The following is a 27,999-nucleotide window of genomic DNA, read 5'->3' on the forward strand; positions in this document are numbered from 1 at the left end:
GTGTAACCAGAATTTCCTGTTCCTAATTTGGTCCCATTTCTTCCAGACCACTGCAACCAAAATTCCAATAACCAGATTTGCTGTGTTCTGTAGGCATATGAAGTATTTTATTTAGACCGTTTCTAAGGATTCTGTGTCAAAAGATTTACATGCAGCATTCAAGATTACTTTAATGAATACAGTCTAGTCTTTGAGAGATCATGTATCATCAAGGTCTGTAGAGTTTTCATTATCATTTGCAACAAGCGCTTCTCTATTCTCATAAGTCCAAAAGCCATTCAGATCAATTAGAATAGTGGTGACTGTGTCTCCTTGATTACTGTTGATTAAATCCTGGAGAGAGATTTTCAAAGGATCCTTTGGTTTTACCATGTCAAAGATTTCATCCTGCAAGACAGGAAGAAAAAATACAATGAAATTTGCTATCTGATTCATTTAATTTCTATCACACAGTGATCTAAAATTTAGGGCTAGCACTTGAGCTTATATAAAATTTTTTTGTTCTAGTTTTTCCTTTTTCATTTAATAGGCAATCCATCTGTTTTCTATATACACAGAATTTTAGTGGAAGATTCCTTAGGTAGAGGCATACCCTTGAGGATATTTTGATTTCAGTTCCAGACCACCGCAATAAAGTGAATATTTCAATAAAGCAACTCATGTGAATTTTTTTGTTTCCTAGTGCATTACAAAGGTTTATCTTTACACTGTAGTCTCTTAAGTGTACAACAGCATTATATGTAATAAAATGTACATACCTTAATTAAAGAATATTGCTTAAAATGCAAACTATCGTTTGAGCCTTCAACAAGTTGTAATCTTTTTGCAATAGTAATGTCAAACATCAGAGATCAACATATAGCTAATAATAATAACAATGAATGCTGTGAGAATTACCAAAATGTGAAATAGAGATAATGTTGTTGGAAAAATGGTACCAATAGACTTGCTTGACTAGGGTTGCCACAGACCTTCAATTTATTAAAAACAATTTTTTTAAAGGTATGCCTGTATGTTTCTTATAAAGAAAGTGAAGCTCAGTTAAAGCTACATAGCTAATTAGTGGCAAAACTATCTAATGTAGTGTTCTTTGTATATGTGGTAATTACTTATATCTCTATTTTCTTCTAATTAGGGGTAAAGCAGGGCCTTGATTTAATGCAGACTTGGCTCAAAGTAAAAACTTAAATGCTTTAGAGCCAAGACATGGACAAAACTTCATTTCCAATAATAATGTCAATGTCTTACTCTGGACCTGGAATGGATAGGGGGAATATTAAAGAATTAGTCTTCCACAATGACACTAAATGGTGATAAAAACAACTAGAACAGATGGAAGAACCTTTTCTATATTATTAAGTGCACTATAAGATTACTTATGGGGTATCAGTATATGTTTTCTAATCTGTTTATATTAAAATCACTCAATGTATTTAGTAGTATTTAAATTACATTTTTAAAGATTAGAACAATTCAGGTAAATGTATGACTTTTTAATCTGGTGTGTATGTGAAATTTCCCTTTCCACATTGGTGGCCGTATAAAATGACTTGTTTTTAAATTGCCAGTTGCATAGTTTCAGATTTGTCTCATTTATATTAAACCGACATAGCCTTTTATTATATTTGGTTAAAATGGGATGGGTTATTTTATTACATTACTTCACCTGAACCAGTACTGGATGCCCCTATGTGTTTTACAGCTGATGAAGGTCTGATTACTAAAATGTTAAGTAGTGACATGTGTTTCAAATAGTAGTGGTTTTCATACAGTAAGATTGATGTCTCCTTAAATAATACCAAAGCAAGCAAGCCCTCTGAAGGAGTGGACTAAAAACGTGCCTGAACCTAAAGTTTGCCCCAGTTCAGTTTATGGTGGAACAGACTGCCAAAAGATACAGGCTATACTGATTCTTTTAATTTTCAATCTGAACGAATGCTTCCAGTGAGAACACAAGACTGACAACATTAAAATGTTCAACTGTGTAAATCATTAGTCCCATCATTGTCTCAGTTGCTAATGACTTCAGTATTAATTCAGAACAAATAACTGCAAATACTTGGTTCAGTATACCATAAGTTGCTTTCAGGTAAAAACTTCATTTAATACAAACGATTATCTGCTGTAAATTAAAATTACATAAATTAAAGAAAAAAGTAACCTTGACATCTTGAAATGAAACAGGATCCTGTCCATGGATTTTCATTAGTTCTTGTATGGCCTGTATTTAATAGAAATAAATCCTTAAACAAAAAATATAAAATACACAACATTCCCTGTCCTGTTCCCATGGCCCCCTTTCTAGTTCTGTTTCCTATCCTATCAGACCATAAGTCTCATTGTTTTAACCATCCTTGCCAATTTTCTCAAATTCCTTGACCTTGCTTTAAATCTGTTGAGCAAAACCTAAACACTGGATTGGTGTAGTCATCAACTTTTCTAGACCTACACATGGAGAACTTCATAAGGAAAGTATACAAGAGTACAGATTACTATTATGTAAGATTACTATTATGTAAGAATGGTCTCCAACCCCAGACAGGCCTTACAACGTGGCCTTGCATTTGTGTTATGATCTGCTCCTCCCATTTTCCAGGAACGCTGTTCACACCTTCACCATTCTTTAAGGCACCCAGTCTACCACCTCCCCTCCCACCCTATACTTCATATTCTTGACAGAAAAACCTCCCTCAAATTATTTTATGAACTTTAACAAAAAAAAAGTCTGAAGAAACTGCGGTGATCCAGTTGGACTAACAAATATTTTAGGTGGGAGTCATTCACTGGAAAATGTGAAAGCTTAAAATTCTTGGGAAATAATCAGTGAAGTCTGTTTTGAGTGCCACTCTGTAGTGCCACTGATCCCAGTGTGCACAGGGCATCTCTGCAGCATACGGGAATCTGAGTACACTCTCATCTACTGGGGCAGCAGACGTGGATGAAGTGATCTAGAGTGCATATGCGGGCCTAGCTTCATCGCTGGGATACTGATGCACAAAGGCTTTACACACAGCCAGGCTCGGTACCAGTAACTTTACCTTGGCCCATACAACCAAGTCTAAAACAAATGTATAAAATATTTTCAGTGTATTTAATAAATAAAATATCATAAGAGTAGAAGATACTATAAAGAAATAGTTGTGAAAAGGGACTGAGTAGTTTGAAAGATATATTTACTGTGTTTTCCTAAAACTGAATTTTCATTTAATAGGTCTGCTTAAAGCAGGGGCATACCTATGATAGGTGGTACAGATTCTCAGATTAGTCATGGATATAAGTCCATGTGGCATTCAGTTTTTAAAAAATGCATCCTCATGCTGGATGTAATTTATCCTTATAATAAGATGTAGTCATGACTACCTAGAAAATCATAATTTCTTGTATTCCCTTTAAGGGAATTTAACATGAAATTATTAACTATATACTCTGAAACTTAGAAATCAGACAAAGTTATTTTAGGAATATCACAAAATTTTTAAATGGAAAAAAAAAACCTTCCAGGGGAAAATGGTTTACAACAAAAATGTGAAAATGTCCATTTTTACCGTTTTAAAAAAATGTAAAAAAAAAAATGTCTTCTTACCATTGATCTTCCATATAAAAACCAGATGGTCTTCTGAAAACTAGCTATGTGGCAGTGGAGTGGAATAGGACTGTACAAAACCATTCCATCAAGTAGAAAAGCCACCATTCAAACTGAGGAATGATTTATCTTAAAAGGATGGACATTCCTACATTTACACCTGCTACAGCTGAATGCTTATCAGATACAATCAAATTCCACTTCAGAGCTCATCATGCTATTCTCTGAGACTACCTATGGCACAGAATAAGTATTTCAGCAAATCTGTTTCACACTGAAATATGAATTCTAGCCAACATTTAAATTTATATTTGTTATAGCATAGCAACTAAAAGAATCTACAACTACCAGGCTGGCAAAACTTCTGTGGAAAGGAGTTCCCTTTTCTGAATGTGTCATATTTCTATAGAATTTTACATACTAGTTTTTGATCACCAAAAGCACAGACTTTCTCAGGCATGTTTTTATCTCCACTGGTTAATAAGCCTGACATGTATTTACACACTTCTAAAGTACCTTACAACTAATCAAATCAGCACTGATTTAGCCCATTTATATTTTCAAAAATAGAAAAAAACTAAAACTAGACTTGATTTCCTTCTGAAATCTGTTATATAAATCCTTTTGCTAAATTTAAACACCCCAAGTTAGATAAAATTGTCCCTTAGAAGGTAATTTAAACCAAACTGTATAACAAAGGTACACTTACACAAATGAGACTTACCCTAAAGAAATAATTAAGGGAAAAGACATTCAGATACCCTTTGTTCTCAATGTCAAGTAACTTAAAAATATACTGCAGAGCTGCAGGTTCTTTGCGGTTTTCTAATGCAAGAACAAAATCCAGGTAGGTCTTATAGTCCTAAAGAAAAGAAAATGATGATCATTAGAATCCTTATTTGTAATTTGTAATTAACTTTTCAAATGAATGTCTGATGATTGGAGGCTATTTTATAATCAAAGATGGCAATTTTTTAATATGAAATGCAAAATTCATACTTAACTATACTTAGTGTTGGTTTCTAGGAATTCTATACACTGCAGTTAACCTGTACAGACAGTTTTTGGGGGCACAGCTCATTTTCTTATGAGATTTGCTGTGTTAAATCATAATTTTCATTTATCAGGCTTTTGAAATGGACAGGAGAGTGACAGCTATTGTATATGGCCACTAAATTTACATTTTCAGTTCAGTGTGGTCGTATGAAATACTGCTTTGAAATTTTAATTCAGATGATTTCCAATAAGTCATCTTCAGAGTGCCAGATATTCTACAGTGATCTGACACTGTTCTCATCCAAAAGGGAGCAAACGAATACAAATGAAGCCTAAAAAGACATGAAGAGAACAGAAAGCTTTTTCTATGAGAAAGGCGTAGTCACACATTACTTTTTTTGCATGGTTAAAAGAAGTAAAGTACTTCAGAGATTTTCACTTGGGAAAAAAATGTTTATAATCTTGGAAAGGATTTTTTTAGGCTAAGATTAAGAATTCTTTTCTGATAAACTCTATGTATAAGAGCTAGAGGTGCAGCCTTATCATGGTCTAAACTCCACGCCTAATGGTAGCTTCTGATTTTCTTTATTCATCACGTCATTAGTATATGCCAAGCTGCTCACTGTTTAGGCAGCTGTGGGAATCATGAAGCAGTTTCTGTGCCTTTTCCCTCTTTTTCTTTGGCAGTTGGTTAACAATGGATTCATTTAGAAAACTGTTATTGAAGCTAAATGATAAAACCTAAAACCCTGATTCTCTGCTGACAGTAGGACTATTTCTTAAGCATCATTGGTTTGAAAAAGCTATCAGATCCTTAACACATATTTTTAATAGCAAGAATGGAGACTTAAAAATGCTATTTAGAATTTTCTTCTCAAGTATATATTTTGAATTGTGATAAAAGGACAGGCGCATGTTAGCGAATCTTTAGCTACTAAGGTAGTCACTTAGAATAATACAACCTGATTCTTAGATTTAAATCATGGCATATATGGTACTATATCTGACCTGGTAACTCAGTGAGTGAACCATCTATATGAAAATAGTCAATAGTATTTACATGTTTTTCAGATTTTTATTTTTTTTACTAGCCTACAACATTCCTCTACAGTAGTTGTACCAACAATGAAATGAACAAAACAGTAAAAATTTCTATTTGTCCTGAGTGCATAAGGGAAGTAATGTTTTTAAGCAAATTTACCTTAAGATCAAAGGCTCCGAATCTCAAACAATTTGATCAGTTCATACTTCTTAAGATACTGTTATACACTGACACATCAAGAAAAAGGCTTTTGTGATTAAATATGGACAGAGGACCTAAACATGCATTTTTCTGAAGAAGATATCAGATGGCCAACAGGCACATGAAAAGATGCTCAATATCACCAGTCATTAGGGAAACACAAATCAAAATTACAATGAGATCACCTCACACTGTTCAGAATGGCTACCATCAAAAAGTACTAACAACTTCCCTGGCAGTCCAGTGGTTCAGACTTGGCACTTCCACTGCAGAGGGCATGGGTTCAATCCCACTAAGACCCCGCATGCAAAGACAAAAAACCAAATAAAAGATAACTAAAGTGTTCAAGGATGTGGAGAAAAGGGAACCCTCATGCGCTGTTGGTGGGAATGCAAACTGGTCCAGCACAATGGAAAACAGTATGGAGGTTCCTCAAAAAATTAAAGATAGAACTATATGATCCAACAATTCTATTCTTGGATGTTTATGTGAAGAAAATGGAAACAGTAATTTGGAAAGGTATGCACCCCAGTGTTCACAGCAGAAATACTTACATAAGCCAGGATATGGAAGCAACCTAAGTATCCATCGACAGATAAGTGGATAAAGATGACATGGTATATATACAATGGAATACTACTCAGCCATAAAAAGAATGAAATCTTCACACAGGGAATATAGTCATATTTTGCTATAACTTTGGTATGTAATCTATAAAAATATTGAATCACTATGGTGTATACATGAAACTAATGTAACATTGTAAGTCAACTATATTTCTATTTTAAAAAAAGGGCTTTGGAAATTGTGGGAGTCTAAATTTTCAAAACTCAAGAGGTTTAAACTACTACCATTTCTCCATCATAAGTGAGACACTCCTGGAAAACACGGTCTAAGAAGACATTGGTCATGGTTGCTGTTCCATAGCGGGAGAGCTCTTCTTTACTGAGCATGCCATTGTGATCCTTATCAAGATTCAAATACTGGCCTTGGGAAGAAAGACAATAAAAAGACACTTATGACCAAAACAAACAAAAAGTTATTTTTATTGGTTAATATTTTGATCTTTAAACTAATTTTGTAACAGTCAAGGTAGTCACCTACTATTCCTTTAATCTCTATCAGAACAATGTTAAGCCAGAAACCAGTCAAAGAAAATTCACGATGCCTTTATGCTGTGTCACTTACATTATTTGTTTTCAGTTTGCAACCTTTTAGAACTTTCCTAGGATTCTAAATTAGATGGAGGTAGGGGGTCAACTCGGAGAAGGCAATGGCAACCCATTCCAGTACTCTTGCCTGGAAAATCCCATGGGCAGAGGAGCCTGGTGGGCTGCAGTCCATGGGGTCGTGAAGACTCGGACACGACTGAACGAATTCACTTTCACTTTTCACTTTCATGCATTGGAGAAGGAAATGGCAACCCACTCCAGTGTTCTTGCCTGGAGAATTCCAGGGACGGGGGAGCCTGATGGGCTCCTGTCTGTGGGGTCGCACAGAGTCGGACACGACTGAACCGACTTAGCAGCAGCAGCAGCAGTGGGTCAACCAACATAAAGCACTGGAATGCTGGCATTTGAAAGCAGAGGTCAAGGTTGCCAAAACAAGCCAGAAGATCACTCAATAGAACAGTGTAACAGATTAATGAAATTCAAGAAAAAAGCAAACTAGGTCCAAAGACATCCTTCTGTGGACCCTGAGAGCAGCATTTTATCACAGTGCAAGATCATAGGTGATGTTCATATTAATGTTCCTGAGTCAACAATAGTCAAACCACATTCCTTATTTATATTAAAGTGCTGCTGCTACTACGGCTGCTAAGTCACTTCAGTTGTGTCCGACTCTGTGCGACCCCATAGATGGCAGCCCACCAGGCTCCCTCGTCCCTGGGATTCTCCAGGCAAGAACACTGGAGTGGGTTGCCATTTCCTTCTCCAATGCATGAAAGTGAAAAGTGAAAGTGAAGTTGCTCAGTTGTGTCCGACTCTTCACGACCCCATGGACCACAGCCTACCAGGCTCCTCTGTCCATGGGATTTTCCAGGCAAGAGTACTGGAGTGGGTTGCCATGCTCTCCTCCAGGGGATCTTCCCAACCCAGGATTCGAACCCAGGTCTCATGCATTGCAGGTGGATTCTTTACTGCCTGAGCCACCAGGGACGCCCTAAGGTAATCAGGCTATGTTTAAAACTGTCCTTTGAATAGAAGTTAACGAAACATTTACTGAGGAACAGATAATTCAAATTTTAGCATTATGATAAGAACATACCATACACCCTTAGGGCAGAAGGAGCAGAAAACCAATTTGTTTCTTGACTCTCCTTGGATAGTTCCTCATCCCTTAACTAGATGAACATAGAGACATAATTAGAAGATAGCAACTATCAAGTGATAGAATTAAGTAATTTAAAAACATACTTACCTCCAATAAATCATCTAGGAAGCTGCATGCTAAAATATCTTGAATTTTTATCTTCCCTTTAAAGAAGAGAAACACAATTACTTAATTTTAAAAACAAGAGCAACTCAATTTTACAAAAAAGGTTGTTTTAGAAGAGCAATCACACAATTGGTATTTTAAAGCTTCCTAGCTCTCATGTTCCAAAGTCCTTACTATATATTGATATTAAAAGGGGAAATCTGCAGGGAATAGTTAATAAAATCTCATATAGATATGTCTACCTATATACCACCAAATATATATCCAGTTGATAAATTCCAAAATTACATTGATACAAGATTCCAAAAAAAGTTAATTTTTTTTTGTGGTTATGGATATGATACTGTTAGTAGTCAAATAAAGAGACTGTCTCCATTTTCCTTTGGAGGTTCTGGAATAGAAAACAATATAAAGCACGGTTAAGAGTAGAGAGCTGGGATTTAAATACCATTTCTAGACATGCAATCTATCTAAGTCTCAGCTGCTTTACACATAAAATGTGGATAATAATACCTTCTTTATGGAGTTTGAGAAGGAAATGAAAGAATCTATGTAAACTGCTTAGCACAATACTCGGTACATAATAAACAGTCAAAACTGTTGGCTATTATTATTTTGTAAATTTCAAAGGGAAAAGATGTGTATGTCTTTAACAAAGGCATTTAAAAAAGACTGACAGCTACCCCATACTGTGATGGATTCACACAGCTGCCACTTTCAAGGACCTAAAAGAACCAAGGACTTTGGTTTGGGCCTTCTGTTCCTTTCTCTGTCCCAGTCTAGCAGGTTAGAACAGTTGATAGAGTGTGCTGTTAAAACACGAGGCAAAATTTACAAATCTGATCTTCATATAGGATGGTTAACTTGAGAATGAGAAAAATACATTATGGCTAAATGGTCCTCCTATCTCCCAATTCATATTTTTCATCAAAAAGAATAACTCTCCAGTATATTACCCATTAGGGCTAGCAAATATATCAATACCTGGCTTCTTTAAACTGGAAAGAACCATAGGTCACCTAGTTGATACTTCATTTTAAAGACAAATTGTAAATGGTTACGTGACATGCCCACTGTCACATAGCTGATGGTGGTTGGTGCAAGTAAATCAAAAGATCTATATATCAAAATATTTATATATCAGTGGGAATGACATGTTAGGAAAATTAATTACATTTTAAAGACTTATCTCTAGTTACTGAGATTTAGAAAATGTCTAAGTGAGACAAGATTTTCTTTTACCTGTTCTTAGAGGGTCTAAAAAGAAGAAGAACTTCCTAACTGCTGTACAAACATAAAAGGAGTAAAAAGATTTTTCCAGCCCATCTAACTGTGGCAAAGTAGGGATAAGTTCCAATATGTAGTTTTCTAAATCCTGAAAGAACAAAATACAATTTTATAGTGTTAAATGCCTGATCTTGATTTTTCATTAGACACTAAAATACAATTTCAGTCCGAAAATTATTCAGCATTGAAAATATAATAATGAAATAAATTTATAACTGTATTAGTGCTGAAGTTATTTTATATATCCCATTTATTTACATCTTAATATATTTTTGAATAGGTAACACATTCTACATAGTTCCAAAGACAAAAGAAACAAAAAAGTATTCATTGAAAAGTTTTCTTCTCACCTATTTCTTTTCCGCAGAGGTAACCTACATTATCAGTTTTTGATATATGTCCAAAGATAACCGATGCACATCTAAGCTAATACATATACATGTATATTTCTTTTCCTTTTTCACCAGGATGTAGCAGCATACCATGAAAATTCTTCTCTATCTTCCTTTATCACTTAGCAATATACTTTGTGGGCTTCCCAGGTGGCTCAGAGGTTAAAGCATCTGCCTGCAATGCGGGAGGCCTGGGTTCGATCCCTGGGTCAGGAAGACCCCCTGGAGAAGGAAATGGCAACCCACTCCAGTATTCTTGCCTGGAGAATCCCATGTAGGCTACAGTCCACAGGGTCGCAAAGTCAGACACGACTGAGCGACTTCACTTTCACTTTCTTTTTCACTTTCAATATACTTTGCAGTCATTCCATTTTGGCTCTTGAAGAACTTCTACTCTTTAAAATACAGCTGTCTATTATTTCACTGTATGAATGTACCATAATCTATTGAACCAGTCTTCTACTAATGGACATCTACACTGTTTATAATATTTTGCGACACTAAAATCCTATAGGCAATACACTGGCAGACCAATGGTTAGGGCTCCATGCTTCCACTGCAAGGCATACAGGTTGGATTCCCTAGTCAGAGAACTAAGATTCCACATGCCACTCAGCATGGCCAAAAAAGAAAAAAATAACATACTATAGGGGCCAAGGTAATTTTTCACTCATAGATACTATGGGAGAATATAGGACATAACTTCTGTAAGTTGAAGTGCTGGGTCAAAAGCATGTGCACATTTATAATTTTGATAGACATCAGCAAACTTCACACTTCCCCAGGAAGGACATATTGATTTCACACTACCACCAGCATTGTGAAGGCTTTATCAACAGCTTCCAAATTATGCCCCAGAAGTGATACACTAAACTCTAGGAAACACAGCGACATCTATTGGATACTGCACAACATATCACCATGGGCTAGAGCTATGAATTCAAGGTCATTCACATTTCAATCACATTAGATTGAAATTTAGTCCTTTTGATAACATCTATTCTTGCTCAGACGGTAAAGAATCTGCCCGCAGTGTGTGAGACCTGGGTTTAATCCCTGGGTCGGGAAGATTCCCTGGAGAAGGGAATGACAATCCGCTCCAGTATTCTTGCCTGCTACATCTCATAGGGCGAGGAGTCTGGCGGGCTATAGTCCATGGGGTCGCAAAGAATTGGACATGTCTGAGCTACTTTCCCTTGACTCCATTTCATCCTTGCAAAGCTAGGTTTTGGCGGTTGCTGTGATAAAGCAAGTATCGTGAAAATTAGTGTGGCAAAGGAATCAAGGATGACCGTGTCCGACCCAGGGCCGAGTAACTGTACAGTGCCAGCTAAAACTAATGGTTACTGGGCTTCCTTGGTGGCTCTTGGAGAAGGAAATGGCAATCCACCTCAGTATTCTTGCCTGGAGAATTCCCTGGACAGGGGAGCCTGGTGGGCTATGGTCCATGGGCTCACAAAGAGTCGGACATGACTGAGCACACAGCACTGGAGGTAAAGAATCCGCCTGCCAATGCAGGAGACACAGATTCAGTCCCTGGGTCAGGAAGATCTCCTGGAGAAGGAAATGGCAAGCCACTCCAGTATTCTTGCCTGGGAAATCCCATGGACAGAAAAGTCTGGTGGGGTATAGTAGGGGTCGCAACACAGTCACACACAACGTAGTGACTAAACAACAAAAACAACTGGTTAATAAATGGAGTTGTTAGGTATTTCTTTTGGCCATTTTTCTATGGAAAAAATTACTGAGACAATAAGGGTACCTCAGTGAACTGGAAAAGTTTGGGAACTCATGGTCTATTTTACATTCCTTCATTAAAGTCATTATCAAACTTTTTGATCTTTGACAATCTGATAGGTAAAAAATGATATTTTAGTGTAGATCTATTTGGCATTTCTCTCATATAAAGTGAGGTTAACATTTTTTCCCTGTGATTAAGAAGCATTTGTATTTACTTTCTGCAAACTATTTATATCCTTTGCCCAGTTTTTACTGGGTTAACAGCCATTTTATTCTTGATTTCCAGGAGCTTTTTATCCACTAGAGTAATTGGTCATTTGTCTGTGAATAAGTTGCAGATATTTTTCTTGGCTTACTGTTTTCTTTTCTGTTTTTAAAAGTCTTTATTGAATTTGTTACAATATTGTTTCTGCTGTATGTTGTCTTCTTGACTGCTAGGCATGTAGGATCTTAGCTCCCAGACCACTTCCCCAACCACCACAGATCAAACCTGCACCCCATGCACTGGAAGGCAAGGTCTTAACCATGGGACTGCCAGGGAAGTCCCAGCTTCTTGTTTTTACTTTGTTTATGATGGTCTTTGCTTTACAGATTTTTTAAAAAATTAGCTGAACTTGTTTTTTAGACTTTTCAGCTTTGTCATATTCAGAAAAGCTTTCCCTATTCCAAGATTATATATTTAAATATCTCTCATGGTTTCTTATATTTTACAATTTTGTTACTTTTGCTTTATCCCTCCTGATATATAATGTTTCTACTTCCTCTGAGATACTTTATAATCTAAGTTGTATAACCAATGGCATCTCATACATGGTGAGCCCAAAACTGGACTCTTATCATCCCCAACCCTAGTCCTCACCTATTTCCCCCTCTTCCACTATTTATTCAAAGTAAAAAATTTAAACTTGGTTCCTACCAAGGCCCCTACGCTTTACCTCCAACATCTAATCCAGCAGCAAATTTTTGCTGTTGTTGGGGTGTGTGTGTCCAAAATAAACACTAAATTGATCTATTACTGGGTTCTTCACAGACATCATACTGATTTGGGCCACTATCATCTCTCACCTGGACAACTACAGTAGTTTCCTAATTGTTCATTGACTCCAGGCTCCTTACAATTCATTCTCCACACATCCAGTGATCTTTTGAAATGTAAACCAGGGAGTACCCTGGTGGTCTAGTGGTTAAGACTCTGCACTTCCACTGCAGGGGCCATGGGTTTGATCCTTGGTAAGGAGACTAAGATTCCACAGGTCGAGCAGCATGGCCAAAAAAAACCCCCCAAATTAAAAATGTAAACCAGGGAGTTCACTGATGGTCTAGTAGTTAGGAGTCTGGACTTTTACTGCTGTGGCCTGGGTTCAATCCCTGGTTGAGGAACTGAGATTTACATGCTTTGTGGCCAATAAATAAACAAATACAATGTAAACCATATCTGACAGAGTCAGCTTAAAAGTTCTCTTGGCTTCCTATTAGTCTCAAAATAAAACCCACACTCCCTACCATGCCCTAATACAAGTGGCCCTGCCTACTTCTCCAACTTCCCCTTCTGTCAACTCTGGTGCTGTGCTGTGCTTAGTCGCTCAGTCATGTCCAACTCTGTGACCCCGTGGACTGTAGCCCACCAGACTCTTCTGTCCAGGGGGATTCTCCAGGCAAGAATACTGAAGTGTGTTGCCATGCCCTCCTTCAGGGGACCTTCCTAACCCAGGGATCGAACCCAGGTCTCCCATTTTGCAGGCAGATTCTTCACTGTCTGAGCCACCAGGGAAGCCCAAGAATACTGGAGTGGGTAGCCTATCCCTTCTCCAGGGGATCTTCTGACCCAGGAATCGAACTGGGGTCTCCTGCTTTGCAGGTGGATTCTTTACCAGCTGAACTACCAGGGAAGCCCCTTGTCACTCTAACCCTTGCTCATATGCTCTAGACACACTGGCTTCCTTCTGCTTCTAAAACAGATCAGGTTTAACTGTGCCTTGGGGACACTGAACTTGCTATTCCCTTTGTATTACATTTTCAAAAGGCTGGTTCTTTCTCATCCTTCACGGCTAAAACTCAGTCACTAGTTCAAAGAGGCACCTTTCATCTTATCTAAAATAGTTTCGCAACCCCAGTCATACTCTTTCCTATGACCCTATTTTTTCCCTAGAACTTGTCACTCTTTGAAATCATATTGCAGATAATTTAGTGTCTGGCTCCTCACTCTGTTAGGAAAAAAGCACCTTATTATACATAAGGGTAAGGCTTGGCGATGTACCTAGCATAAATTAAGTGTTTGGTAATTGCTTATTTAAGATTTAATAGTTGAATGAAAGTTTGCCTATACTACTCAAATTACAGATGTCGGCGCTGGAAATCACTATCTTTTAAATAAGGGAGACACAAAGTCTGGTTTCAAAAGGCAAAGCACCAAGGTTAGGAGAGAGGTTTTTTTCCTTTGAGAGAAGTGTTTCCTTTCATTGACAGAAGGGAAGATTATTCCCTTTTAAACACAACTATAGAGATACACTGTTGCTTTTTCCTCCCTTCTCCCCATCCCTTTTAAAATTTTTGTTTCCATTCATGGCAAGAGGCAAAAAGAGATGTTTGTTTTGTAAACCAACTAATGGCTGACAAGAATCCTCAGAGCTATAAAAGTATTCCAATATCTAAACCAGAATTGAAAGAGACACATGTACCCCAATGTTCATCGCAGCACTGATTATAATAGCCAGGACATGGAAACAACCTAGATGTCCATCAGCAGATGAATGGATAAGAAAGCTGTCGATTATACAGAGTGAAGTAAGCCAGAAAGAAAAACACCAATACAGTATACTAACACATATATATGGAATTTAGAAAGATGGCAATGACGACCCTGTATGCAAGACAGGAAAAAGACGCAGCTGTCTATAACGGACTTTTGGACTCAGAGGGAGAGGGAGAGGGTGGGATGATATGGGAGAATGGCATTCTATCATGTATACTATCATGTAAGAATTGAATCGCTAGTCTATGTCTGACGCAGGATACAGCATGCTTGGGGCTGGTGCATGGGGATGACCCACAGAGATGTTATGGGGAGGGAGGTGGGAGGGGGGTTCATGTTTGGGAACACATGTAAGAATTAAAGATTTTAAAATTAAAAAAAAAAAAAAAAAAGAAAACTCTGCTACACAAAAAAAAAAAAAAAAAAAGTATTCCAATATCTGACCTGAATAAGTATCAACAAAGAGTTAATATATCTTCTTTGCTATAGAGAGATGGATAGAACCAAGAACCTTTTATTGTCAAGTCGATCTGAACCTTAAAGGACAAGAACAGTACTGTGGCCCTAGAAAGGTTAAGTGTAAATGTTCAGTATGAGCTAACAGATTCTATCTATATAAATCTGGATAAAACAGAGTGCAACAAATTATAACAGGAAACAAACTATAACAGGGAATCTGCATTTCTTTAAATCTTATATTTGAACATATACCTAAGTGATTAATTATCTTGGTTCATATTTATGCATAACTCCATTCCTGTTTTATATATATTTGGGAAAAAATTCTGAGCTGAAAAGAAACATGTCCATATAATTAAAATAGTTACACTTACAAGAAAAATAATGATTTGTATCATGAGGCTGTAATATAATTCTTTGCTGATAACCCGGCTTAATTACATTAGTATATGTGTGTAAGTGTGTGTGTCTGTGCATGCTCAATTGCTCAGTCATGTCCAACTCTTCACAACCACCTAATGGGTAATAAATATCCTCTTGGTAACTGACCTTATGACCCAAACCTACAGGTAGGAATATAGTCACATTATTTTTCTTATATTTCTTAAAAAAGGAAAAACTCCTTGCCCTTACATTATCTGTAATCTCAACATCCAGTGATAACTATTATTTAGCATTTTGGTATCTAGAGTAATTATGAAAGTAGGTTAATACTTACAGATTCCCGAAGATACCCTTGTCCAGCAACATCATATAAACTGAGCCCTATTCTTGTTTGATGAAGCCAAACTGACAGTAAACGGGAGAAAATGAAATATAATTATTAAGATCTAGCCTTTGGTATATATATGCATAAAAGGAGATAAAGAGAGATTAGAAGGACAAGCTAATTTAATAACTCCATAAACATATATTTTCTCACATATACTATTCATTAATCCAAAAACTGTTTGAAATAAATATACCATAGAATTAACTACAGATATCAACAATTCTACCATGCCTAAAGTGACAATAAAGTTGATGCCCTTGAGAATCCTGGTGTTCCACCAAAAAGGAGTATAAGTTATGCCTTCAATGAAGCAGATTTTATTCTACTGAGGTTAATTACTGCAACCAAATATCAGTTAAAGATGGTACACACAGAATTTGACAAGTCATTATGGAACTTATAGGAATCATAACAACTCCATGTTGTTTAATAAAAGCTCCTTGAGTATGCAGCTACAGTTTTGAGTTTGAAACTATCCTCTCAGGCAACTCAACCTGTAATATATTTGTGAAATGAAATGACCAGTGAATTAAAATATTTCAAATAACAATCCATTAAAATTCTTGGTTCAGCTTTTGATATATCTAGTTAGCTAGCATCTTCAGAAGAGTTTTTTTTTTTTTAATAAACTTTTTTATAATAGTGAACCCAAATATATGGTAGCAAATTTCAGCTCTAGTAAGTTCCAGGAGAGAATCATAATAATAGGAAAACAAATCTTGGTCAAAAGACAAGAAATTCTGCTATTCAAATGTAATAAAAGAGATGTTTGACATGGAAGGGCTATTATAAAAGCAAAGACCCAAATTCTTGATTCTCAGATAGGAGCTGAAGCAAAATGAAAATGGAGTCACCTTTTCTCATGACATAATTAAAGAACTGCATGATGGAAATTCTTCCATAAGAATCTGTATGAAGGAGTTTAGCAAAGACTTTTGCTGTGAAAAATTGCCTAAGAAAAGAAAATAAATGTTAAATCATCTGCCAATATAATAAAAAAATGACTTCTATATGATTCAGCAGAAAATAGCATAAATTCAAACAACTAAAAATCAAAGTAGAGGGAAAAAAATCAAAGTGAGAACTATCAAAACTTAAAATACTAAGTCATACATCTTTAAATTCTATTGCCTTAAGAATGAGGGACTACAGTGTTGTAAATAAACTATATTATTTCTTTTAACAACTTTATACCAATGTAATAGTCTTGACTATAAATAATTTTATTAAACTTGATTAGTTTAATGAAAAGTTGACTTAAATGATCATATCATTGACTTAAATTTTCATTAACATTTATTTGATGCATTTAAAATGCTTAATGTAACATACTCTTACATTAATTATATTATTCTTACTTGCACTTCGGTCCAGCTTTTTCACCAACCTTTAAAAAATTTTCATAATTAATCATTGCTTCTTCTCCAATCATGGGTGGTGTCTGGTGCTTGTCCAGCAAAAACCATAAGTTCTTAGGAGAATTGCAAAATTTTAAGATATTTAAGATGTTATTATCAACAGAACAAAAAATTTTAAAAATAGTTTTAAAATGTGTTATTTCCATTAAAATGATAGACTACTGTCTATCACTGGGGCTTCCCTGATAGCTCAGTTGGCAAAGAATCCACCTGCAATGCAGGAGACCCCAGTTCAATTCCTGGGTCAGGAAGATCCACTGGAGAAGGGATCGGCTACCCACTCCAGTATTCTTGGGCTTCCCTTGTGGCTCAGCTGGTAAAGAATCCACCTGCAGTGTGGATTCCACCTGGGTCTGATCCCTGGGTTGGAAAGATCCCCTGGACAAGGGAAAGGCTACCCACACCAGTATTCTGGCCTGGAGAATTACATGGACTGTATAGTCCATGGGGTCACAAAGAGACGGACATGACTGAGCGACTTTCACTTTCACTGTAGGGTCAAACTGCAAGGGTTAAAATCCCAGCCCTGTCTTTAATCTTGGATGGTGGACTTCAGCTTCTTGTGTTTCAAATCTCATTTGTAAAGTAGGGATAACAGTCTCTACATCATACAGCTATATGGATAAAAGAGGAACTGTATATGAAAATTTTAGAACTTAGTAAGCACTCAATAAATGCTAGCTATTTTTATTATGTTATTAGTAATCAAAGGATAAAGAAGATGATATTGTTCTGAATATGACTCCCTACAATAGTGGTTCTCAACTTTGGCCTCACATTAAAATTACCTATGGACTTTAAAAAACAAGACAAAACTCTCCTTGGGACACATAAGCTTTGCAGTTGATTCTGGTGGGAATCATCACTTCAGAGCCTGTGCTTTCAGCCACTTGGCACTACTGTCTCCATTTAGGCGCCCTGGGATCCCACATGACACATGTAGTACAAATAGGAAACGGCCAAGAATTATTCCATTCTTACCTGTAATTCTTCATTATCCAATAGTTCCCTGCTTTTCCTTTGCAGAAAGACAGCTCTGGATTCTTCTCTTAATTTCTGTAGTAACACTTCATCTTCAGCTGGCAGCTAAAAATGCACTGCAGTTAATTTCTACACTTAAATTCTAGACCATTGGATTATGCAAAATGTATCACTTCATGGCAAATTGATGGGGGAACAATGGAAATAGTGACAGATTTTATTTTGGGGGGCTCCAAAATCACTGCAGACAGTGACTGCAGCCATGAAATTAAAAGATGCTTGCTCCTTGAAAGAAAAGCTATGACCAACCTAGACAGCATATTAAAAAGTAGAAACATTACTTTGCCAACAAAGGTCTGTCTAGCCAAACCTATGGTTTTTTCAGCAGTCAGGTATGGATGTGAGAGTTGGACTACAAAGAAAGCTGAGCGCCTAAGAACTGATGCTTTTGAACTGTGGTGTTGGAGAAGACTCTTGAGAGTCCCTTGGACTGAAAGGAGATCAAACCAGTCAACCCTAAAGGAAATCAGTCCCGAATATTCATTGGAAGGACTGATGCTGAAGCTGAAGCTCCAATACTTTGGCCACCTGATGTGAAGAAATGACTCACTGGAAAAGACCCTGATGCTGGGAAAGATTGAAGGCAGGAAGAGAAGGGGACAACAGAGGATGAGATGGTTGGATGGCGTCACTGACTTGACGGACGTGAGTTTGAGTAAGCTCCAGGAGTTGGTGATGGACAGGGAAGCCTGGCGTGCTTGCAGTCCATGGGGTCGCAAAAAGTCAGACACAATTGAGTGACTGAACTGAACTGATCTGGTCTAAAAAACTATATATGCAACTGTCTCAAAAGTACTTTTTGTATCTCAATTTTGCTTAACTTCAAGTCATCATTTATCTAAAAAGTTAACAAAAAGAGATCCACAGAGAATTCAGTGATCAGCAAGGCCAGTTCTGCCTGGAAAAAGCTAACCATCTAGCCCAAGTTTCTTTTTTGTGATCCAGAGTTTACTTAAATATAAACACATTTAGTATGTGTCCACAATATATCAAATATCACACACATTCTAATTTAATCCTACTAGCCCTGTGTGATGGATTTCATCACACTCAGTTTAGAGGTAAGGAAATCAAGGGCTGGATGACTATCAAGAATTCATATGCAATTAATCAGTCCCAGACCCAAGATTTAAATCTTCGGAGTTCCAGTCTATTTTAATTTTTTATGAGTTGTTTTCTTTGGTTCCTTGTTCCCCTATATCCTCATGTCCTAATGTTAATGACTTGCCCAAAGTTGTGCAACTAGAATAATAAAACATGCATCTGGGTCTTCTGACATCAGGGATTCAGTGTATTTTCTCTCTCCATCTCATTTCCATTACTGGGTAGTTAGGTTATCTCTCCCTTAAGCAGACTTCAATGCTACTTCCTAGTGACTGCTAGGAGTAAAGTACTGTGACAGATAATCAACGGAAGATAACCATCCCCAAACTAAATGTATCAGAATGTGTCATGCTTACTTTTCTTTATGACCCACCACTTTTTCTATTTTCTCAATGTAGCCCAAGTTTCACTTTATATTCATAGAACCATTCCCAGTGTAACCTTAGCCTGATACAGAATTAAATCAGGACTAGCTGAAGAGTGACTTTTAGCCAAGTATGCCTGGTGAGATTGGATCACCTTACTTCTCACAGATGGTCAAGCCAAAGTCTAACTAATTGGCCTCCAAGGCAGAGGTTCTGCTTATTGTGGTGATTTCCCTAAGCTGGGCTTTAAAATGACTCATCCCAACAACTTCAAATAATTTGCTTTGAGAATTTCTTCTTTCTTTTATGTATCTTTGCCCCATCAAATGTAGCTGTGTAATCCATAATCCAAATTCGGGGCTATGATTTTACTTTATTTCTAAGAACTAAGATGCCATCCTTTCCCATCAAAGAGGATGGAGAAGGAATAAGCATCAGGAGGTGAGGCTGGGGTTGAGATAGGAACTGTGTGCCAGTGGCTAGTCAACCAGCTAACCAGCCAAGGAGAGAAGTGGTGACCAAAGGTGACAGGTAGTTTCTCTGAAGCAGTGGAGTGGAAGGAGAAGAAGAAACCAGGGAAAGAACATCCCACAAGTCCACATCTGCAAACCAGCAACCATTTGGGATCTAGAAGAGGTCAGAGAAGAGACAGAAATAGGGGAAAAGGGGATTCCCTCAGGAACCACAAGGGGACAGCTGGTATTGGAAATACAGGAAAGTGGAGTCCTGGGAATGGAGTGATGTCAGCATCTGAGGGCTCCTTCTGGGTCAGTAAGATAACAATTTCACAATTCTGATTACATGAGATAATGAACATAAAATGTTCTGAAGTAGGTGGACACTCAATAAATGTCAATTCCCTTCCCACTCCCTCAGACTACAAAAAATTCTCAGTTGTCTAACTGCCTTTGATTAAGAAAGTATGAAATGCAAAAAAGCAAAAAGAAAAGTATGTATGCTGTGACCTCTTTTTTGTTAAACACACACATATAAAAATCTTTGTTTATGTCTCTGGCATTAGCTGCTTTTCCACAACAAACATGGATTAGTCTCATAATTTTTCAAAGGCTGGGAGACACAGTATTACAAAAAAGTTTGCAGTAAAATGATTCAAATGAAAAAAGTTTGTACTTGAAGAAATAAGTTAAAATTATCTGGATAATCCACTTATATCAATACCTCACTTACCTTAATGGAAGTAAAACATAATATTTACTTTCTTTGCAAATAATGTTATAATTAATTGAGTTTAGAAGGCAATAAGTTTAAGAGACATTCAGCTAAAATTCCAAAGTTAACTTTATGATGGTAGCTACACTTTCCACAATACTAAATAGGTCTTATTGTTTTCAGTAGCCTTCGACTTTAGCTGTAAATAGCTTTCTGAAAGTCTTACTGTTTTATCTATAAGGCTCTTCAAAGCCTTCTTTTACCATTTTGGCACAAAGAAACATATAATTAAGTATAGCTCTTAAAGTTTTCCATTCTCAATCTATTTTTCAGTTTAGCCTTGAGCAAAACATTTTACACCATATGAGTAAAAGACAAAGTTAAAAATTATGACCAACCAAGTAAATCTAAGTCTTATAGAAAGCCTGACAACAGAACCCAATAGAATACCACAACTAATATCCATAATAAAAATTAGGAAGAAAGAACTTAAAAAAAGTGGCAAGCAACAACTTTGTGTTCTTATACCAATTTTTATGAAAAACTAAGATTTAACCAGGTCAAAATTAATAAGGTCAACTATAATAAAACAATATACAAAATTTAAAATATAATCAATTTATCTGTTTATAAAATAAAAGATTTTTATCCCATTAAAAAATTATACTTAATTTATAAACTCTGCAAGACATTTGCTTAGATATCACTTACCCTGTAATAAAACCGAGGAATGGTCTTATAGAATTCGTTTGTGTTTTTTCTACCTCCTTTCCATTCTGAGTAATACTTGGTAAATAAATCCATTTCTTCATCTTTTAACTCTTGTTCACTTTTTTTTTCTGGTAACAAAACAGATTAAGGAGGGAAAGAACTTTTAAAATCAGACAACATTTTTTTCAAGACATCTATATACTATGCTCTAATTATGGCACAAAAAAGGCCTTCACAATTGTGTTTAGATACTAAGCATCTATTAACTTTCTTAAAATACCAAGAATCACTATCTTCCACTGAAATAGCCTCTTCTACATCTTCAACAAGTTCTCAGATGCTCCTACTTCTTCTTATCACTGTACTTGCTCTTCCTCAAGTCACTGCCTCTCTTATAGACCTGACATGTTCTAATTCATTTAATCAAAAGTACTCACTGAGCACATACAACTCAGTATCAAACAAAATATCCAATCAAAAATTGGGCAGAAGATCTAAATAGACATTTCTCCAAAGAAGACATACAGATGGCCAACAGGCACACGAAAAGATGCTCAACACTGCTACTTATTAGAAAAGTGCAAGTCAAAATTACAATGAGATCTCACTTCACATCAGTTCGAATGGCCATCATCAAAAAGGCCACAAATAATAAAAGCTGGAGAGGGTGTTGAGAGAAGGGAACCCTCCAGTACTGGTGATGGGAATTTAAACTGATAGCCACTATGGAGAACAGTATTAAGGTTCGTTACAAAACTAAAAATAGAGTTACCATATGATCTAGCAATCCCAGTTCAGTTCAGTTCAGTCGCTCAGTCGTGTCCGACTCTCTGCGACCCCATGAATCACAGCACGCCAGGCCTCCCTGTCTATCATCAACTCCCGGAGTTCACTCAGACTCACGTCCATTGAGTCTGTGATGCCATCCAGCCATTTCATCCTGGGTCGTCCCCTTCTCCTCCCGCCCCCAATCCCTCCCAGCATCTGAGTCTTTTCCAAGGAGTCAACTCTTCCCATGAGGTGGCCAAAGTACTGGAGTTTCAGCTCCAGCATCATTCCTTCCAAAGAAATCCCAGGGCTGATCTCCTTCAGAATGGACTGGGTGGATCTCCTTGCAGTCCAAGGGACTCTCAAGAGTCTTCTCCAACACCACAGTTCAAAAGCATCAATTCTTCGGCGCTCAGCCTTCTTCACAGTCCAACTCTCACATCCATACATGACCACAGGAAAAACCATAGCCTTGACTAGACGGACCTTAGTCGGCAAAGTAATGTCTCTGCTTTTGAATATACTATCTAGGTTGGTCATAACTTTTCTTCCAAGGAGTAAGTGTCTTTTAATTTCATGGCTGCAGTCACCACCTGCAGTGATTTTGGAGCCCAAAAAAATAAAGTCTGACACTGTTTCTACTGATTCCCCATCTATTTCCCATGAAGTGATGGGACCGGAGACCATGATCTTCATTTTCTGAATGTTGAGCTTTAAGCCAACTTTTTCACTCTCATCTTTCACTTTCATCAAGAGGCTTTTTCGCTCCTCTTCACTCTCTGCCAAAAGGGTGGTGTCATCTGCATATCTGAGGTTATTGATATTTCTCCCGGCAATCTTGATTCCAGCTTGTGTTTCTTCTAGTCCAGCGTTTCTCATGATGTACTCTGCATAGAAGTTAAATAAGCAGGGTGACAATATACAGCTTTGACGTACTCCTTTTCCTATTTGGAACCAGTCTGTTGTTCCATGTCCAGTTCTAACTGTTGCTTCCTGACCTGCACACAGATTTCTCAAGAGGCAGGTCAGGTGGTCTGGTATTCCCATCTCTCAGAATTTTCCACAGTTTATTGTTATCCACACAGTCAAAGGCTTTGGCATAGTCAATAAAGCAGAAATAGATGTTTTTCTGGAACTCTCTTGCCTTTTCCATGATCCAGCGGATGTTGGCAATTTGATCTCTGGTTCCTCTGCCTTTTCTAATACCAGCTTGAACATCAGGAAGTTCACGGTTCACGTATTGCTGAAGCCTGGCTTGGAGAATTTTGAGCATTACTTTACTAGCATGTGAGATGAGTGCAATTGTGCGGTAGTTTGAGCATTCTTTTGCATTGCCTTTCTTTGGAATTGGAATGAAAACTGACCTTTTCCAGTCCTGTGGCCACTGCCCACTCCTGTATATATATCTTAAGGTAACTATAATTTGAAAAGATACATGCACTCTATAGTTCACTGCAGCCCTATTTACAATAGGCAAGACATGGAAGCAACCCAGATGTCCATCGACATATGAAAAGCTAAATATGTGGTGTGCGTGTGTGTGTATATACATATACACATACATACATACAATGGAATATTACTTAGTCATAAGGATGAAATAATGACATCTACAACAATAAGGATAGACTTAGAGACTATCATAAGTCAGAGAAAAATAAATATCATCAGTTCAGTTCAGTTGCTCACTCGTGTCCGATTCTTTGTGACCCCATGAACTGCAGTATGCCAGGCCTCCCTCTCCATCACCAACTCCCAGAGTCCACCCAAACCCATGTCCATTGTGTTGGTGATGCCATCCAACCATCTCATCCTCTGTCGTCCCCTTCTCCTCTTGCCCTCAATGTTTCCCAGCATCAGAGTCTCTTCAAATGAGTCAGCTCTCCGCATCAGGTGGCCAAAGTATTGGAGTTTCAGCTTCAACATCAGTCCCTCCAATGAACACCCAGGACTGATCTCCTTTAGGGTGGACTGGTTGGATCTCCTTGCAGTCCAAGGGACTCTCAAGAGTCTTCTCCAACACCACAGTTCAAAAGCATCAATTCTTCTGCACTCAGCTTTCTTTATAGTCCAACTCTCACATCCATACATGACCACTGGGAAAACCACAGCCTTGACTAGACAGACCTTTGTTGGCAAAGTAATGTCTCTGCTTTTTAATATGCTGTCTAGGTAGGTCATAACTTTCCTTCCAAGGAGCAAGCATCTTTTAATTTCATGGCTGCAATCACCATCTGCAGTGATTTTGGAGCCCAGGAAAATAAAGTCAGCCACTGCTTCCACTGTTTTCCCATCTATTTGCCATGAAGTGATCGGACCAGATGCCATGATCTTAGTGTTCTGAATGTTGAGTTTTAAGCCAACTTTTTCACTCTCTTCTTTCACTTTCATCAAGAGAATCTTTAGTTCCTCTCCACTTTCTGCCATAAGGGTTGTGTCACCTGCATATCTGAGGTTATTGACATTTTTCCTGGCAATCTTGATTCCAGCTTGTGCTTCCTCCAGCCCAACGTTTCTCATGATATACTCTGCATATAAGTTAAATAAGCAGGTGACAATATACAGCCTTGACGTACTCCTTTTCTTATTTGGAACCAGTCTGTTGTTCCATGTCCTGTTCTAACTGTTGCTTCATGATCTGTATACAGGTTTCTCAAGAGGCAGGTCACGTGGTCTGGTATTCCCATCTCAGAATTTTCCACAGTTGATTGGGATCCACACAGTCAAAGGCTTTGGCATAGTCAATAAAGCAGAAGTAGATGTTTTTCTGGAACTCTCTTGCTTTTTCGATGATCCAGCAGATGTTGGCAATTTGATCTCTGGTTCCTCTGCCTTTTCTAAAACCAGCTTGAACATCTGGAAGTTCACAGTTCATCTATTGCTGAAGTCTGGCTTGGAGAATTTTGAGCATTATTTTACTAGTGTGTGAGATGAGTGCAATTGTGCAGTAGTTTGAGCATTCTTTGGCATTACCTTTCTTTGGGATTGGAATGAAAACTACCTTTTCCAGTCCTGTGGCCACTGCTGAGTTTTCCAAACTTGTTGACATATTGAGTGCAGCACTTTCACAGCCATCATCTTTTAGAATTTGAAATAGCTCAATTGGAATTCCATCGCTTCCACTAGCTTTGCTCGTAGTGATACTTCCTAAGGCCTGCCAGACATCATACTATCTCTCTTATATGTGGAATATTTTAAAAATAGATACAAATAAACTTATTTACAAAACAGAAAGACACAGACATAGGAAACAAACTTATGGTTACCAAAACCTCGCTGCACTTCAACCTCACTGAGATCTTTGATTCTATGATTTATTTTCTCAAAAGTTTTCCCTCTTCCTGGTCTCACTTCCTTCTCAATATGCCTGTAGTTCTTTTCCTGAAACTCTTCTGCCAGCATTTCTCCTATATCTGGATTTGCCTTTTTTTTAATAACTGTGTTGGAGAAAACTGCCAAACTATGTAAACATTTGGTCCCACAAATTTATTTCATGGTAGTTAGTAACTCAGCCTCTCAAAACCACCAAAACATATTTTATTTGCCCTTGAGGTCCTCTTGCTTATTCCTCTTGGTGACTGACTGTTCCAAACTTTCACTGCATTTCTCAAACCTGCTCTGTTCACCCTCAACAGATGAGAATCCCGCTCATTTCACCAACAACTGAGTATACTGGGCATGCCTGGGTCCTCAGTCGCTTCATCTGTGTCTGACTCTTTGTGACCCCACGAACTGCAGCATGCCAGGCTCCCCTGTCCTTCATTATCTCCCAGAGTTTGCTCAAACTCATGTCCATTGAATTGGTGATGTCATCCAACCATCTCATCCTCTGTCACCCCCTTCTCCTGCTTTCAATCTTTCCCAGCATCTGAGTCTTTTCCAATGAGTCTACTCCTTGCATGAGGTGGGCAAAGTATTGGAGCTTCAGCTTCAGCATTAGTCCTTCCAATGAACATTCAGGGTTGATTTCCTTACCTCACTACTTTCCTTCACCTTACTACTCTTTTTCTAATTCCTTATTTCCAATTCAGTAAGTGGTACTACGATCAACTGAGCCCAAATCCCAAGAGTCACTCTTATTCTGCTACTGCTGCTAAGTTGCTTCAGTCGTGTCCGACTCTGTGCGACCCCACAGACGGCAGCCCACCAGGCTCCACCGTCCCTGGGATTCTCCAGGCAAGAACACTGGAGTGGGTTGCCATTTCCTTCTCCAATGCATGAAAGCGAAAAGTGAAAGTGAAGTCGCTCAGTCATGCCTGACTCTTAGCGACCCCATGGACCACAGCCTGCCAGGCTCCTCCATCCATGGGATTTTCCAGGCAAGAGTACTGGAGTGGGTTGCCATTGCCTTCTCTGCACTCTCATTCTACCATTCACCTATTCTAGGGATATACAAGTATATGTGTGAGTGGATGAGTGCATACACACATGCGTCTTTCCAGAGTCAGGGATACTGACTCTCACTGAGATAAAATTGAACAACAACAACAAAAATTGAAGAAGGTATACAGATATCCAAACAAAAGAGCATTCCAGACAAAAGAAACAGCCAGTGCCAAGGCACGAAAATGGGAGTATGCCTGGTGTATGCAGGGAAGGGGGAGGCGGCCAGTGAGCTGCAGCAGAAAGAGCCAGTGGGAATAGCAGATGAGGGAGAGCAGATAAAGAGTAGATAGGAAATACTGGAGGATTGGAGGTTTAGGAGGTGAGAGAAGGAACTGCCTTGGACTGTAGCAGAGTCAATGTCTAGGGACACATGAAAGAAGTGTAGCTGAATGACTGCAACATCTACTTTAGCTTCAGTTCAGTTCATTTCAGTCGCTCAGTCGTGTCCGACTCTTTGCGACCCCATAAATCGCAGCACGCCACGCCTCCCTGTCCATCCCCAACTCCCGGAGTTCACTCAGACTCACGCCCATCGAGTCAGTGATGCCATCCAGCCATCTCATCCTCTGTCGTCCCCTTCTCCTACCCTCAATCCCTCCCAGCATCAGAGTCTTTTCCAATGAGTCAACTCTTCGCATGAGGTGGCCAAAGTACTGGAGTTTCAGCTTTAACATCTAGTGGACATGAATTAAAAGTGAGACAATTCAGCTGCCCTGGATGGAGGTGTGGAATAGGAATGATAGATTTAACCAGACTGATTAACAAACAAGTGTGAAGTAGTGGGAAAGAGACAAGGAAAAACGGATTATGAAGTCTAAAATGGGCAAGGAGGGAAGTAAAAAGTGTGACAATAAAAAGGCGGTAAGAGCAACGGTAGGATCGAAGGGTTGTTGGCACCGAGACTTTGAATTATCCCTCACAAGTCGAGGTCAGGACCAAGCAAGTGATTGTCTAGGTAGCTTTTCATTCCTGCAAATCCCTTCCCAAAGAAGTGTAGGTCAAACCCCTCTGGATCGCTCAACCACATCCCAGGCAGCCTCTTTTGTCAGGAGAGGTTTTACCAAAGGTGCTGTTCCTCCCCATCCATCGTCCCACCCAGGTCCCTGGGGCCAGGATCTCTCAGCGGGCGGCTCCTCCCAAACTCACTGTTTGGACTGGTGCTGGGTGTCGCTAACCGCCGGCGAAGAATTTCTTTCCAGTCCATGGCTGATTCCGGCCCACCAGTTCCCGCATTTGCTGTTTACTAACCGCTCCACCCACTGCCAGCTCCGGCGTCAACGCCGCCCAGTCCCGTAAAAAGTCATGAAGGCCGCGTAACTGCCATCTTGGACGCGGGCGGAAGTGGGGTAAATCGATCCCAGAGGCCACTGCGG

The 27,999-nt window shown here is 38.3% G+C and overlaps 1 protein-coding gene across 1 annotated transcript; it reads right to left on the bottom strand.

The window, feature by feature from the left end:
- Window positions 1-96: 96 nt before the first annotated feature.
- PPP2R3C (protein phosphatase 2 regulatory subunit B''gamma) lies at window positions 97-27,999 on the bottom strand. Its single transcript, XM_052659500.1, has 13 exons — window positions 27,773-27,999; window positions 21,473-21,600; window positions 18,063-18,167; window positions 17,022-17,134; window positions 16,518-16,615; window positions 15,610-15,680; window positions 9,504-9,636; window positions 8,244-8,299; window positions 8,091-8,166; window positions 6,674-6,810; window positions 4,308-4,445; window positions 2,162-2,221; window positions 97-387 (listed from the first exon to the last, which is right to left on the bottom strand). The coding sequence occupies exons 1-13, from the start codon at window positions 27,828-27,830 to the stop codon at window positions 199-201; spliced, it is 1,362 nt and encodes a 453-aa protein (XP_052515460.1). The 5' UTR covers window positions 27,831-27,999; the 3' UTR covers window positions 97-198.

Source organism: Budorcas taxicolor, chromosome 21, assembly GCF_023091745.1.
Source record: "Budorcas taxicolor isolate Tak-1 chromosome 21, Takin1.1, whole genome shotgun sequence".
Taxonomy (NCBI): Eukaryota; Metazoa; Chordata; class Mammalia; order Artiodactyla; family Bovidae; genus Budorcas; species Budorcas taxicolor.